General features: G+C 34.4%; 1 protein-coding gene across 1 annotated transcript; it reads left to right on the top strand.

The window, feature by feature from the left end:
- Positions 1 to 67: 67 nt before the first annotated feature.
- On the top strand, positions 68 to 828 carry LOC124893202 (agamous-like MADS-box protein AGL61). Its single transcript, XM_047404292.1, has one exon. The coding sequence runs from the start codon at positions 68 to 70 to the stop codon at positions 737 to 739; it is 672 nt and encodes a 223-aa protein (XP_047260248.1). The 3' UTR covers positions 740 to 828.
- Positions 829 to 1,165: the final 337 nt, after the last annotated feature.

Raw genomic sequence — 1,165 nt, 5'->3', positions numbered from 1 at the left:
AATGTCAACTCAAAATCACAAGACTATATTATCTCTTATTCTTTTCTGACAACTTATTTTATCAAATATGGCAAAGAAACCTAGTAGCATGGGTCGTCAAAAGATCAAAATTGCCAAGATAGAGGTCAAGAATCACCTCCAGGTTACCTTCTCAAAACGTCGCTCTGGTCTTTTCAAAAAAGCAAGTGAACTGTGCACTCTCTGTGGTGTTGAAATAGCCATCATAGTGTTTTCCCCTGCCAGAAAAGTCTTTTCCTTTGGCCACCCTAATGTTGAGTCCCTTATTGATAGGTTCCCCTCGAGAAATAATACTAATAATAATCCAATCGCAAATAATTCACTTCAACTTGTTGAGGCTCATCCAGATGCTAATGTTTGTGGGCTCAATTTGCAACTCACTCAAATTCTTGGTGAGGTTGAAATTGAGAAGAAAAGAGGTGAATCACTTGATCAAATGAGGAAAAAAAGTCAGAGCCAATGTTGGTGGGAAGCTCCCATAAGTCGACTTGATTTGCAAGAACTTGAACAATTAAAGGATTCAATAGAAGCTTTGAAAAAATATGTGACTAATCAGGCAAGCAAGTTTATGGTTAATGAGATTGCTAATTCTTCTACTTTTTTTGGTGATAACGGTAATGGGATCTTTGACAACTATGATATCAAGCCACCTAGAACCATGCCTTCTTCAAGTGATCTTTACAACCATAGCCTTGGTTTTGATTCAGCTGCACTTTTTTAATTCTTTTTTTTTGTGTGTCTCTCCGTCCCTTTTTTTGGATTTTCATTCGGAGTCTAGACACTAATTTGGGGCCTGACTAAATAAGATTTTCATCAGTATGCAACGTCATACACTGATTAAGATTGTAGACTATAATAATCGCACCCATCAGAACCTTTAATACCTCACATGCTGGCTGGCCTTTGCTCTAAGTTCTTCAAGTTCTCAATTTGTGCATTTATTGCTAATAAGCAACAACAAATGAATCAATATAAGATTTTTTTCTTAATAGGTTGTTTTTAATTTGCTATTTATCACGGTATTATAAAGAATTAATAAGTGTAAACTGACTATTCTCAAAGAATGATGCATATATTTTTATGTAAACAAAATACTTAAGAAACTGTTGTTATTACGATAATAAACTAAAAAAAGTAAACCAAATTA

This window comes from Capsicum annuum, unplaced genomic scaffold, assembly GCF_002878395.1.
Source record: "Capsicum annuum cultivar UCD-10X-F1 unplaced genomic scaffold, UCD10Xv1.1 ctg55639, whole genome shotgun sequence".
NCBI classification, from domain to species: domain Eukaryota; kingdom Viridiplantae; phylum Streptophyta; class Magnoliopsida; order Solanales; family Solanaceae; genus Capsicum; species Capsicum annuum.
This window is presented reverse-complemented; position numbering and strand designations above follow the sequence as displayed.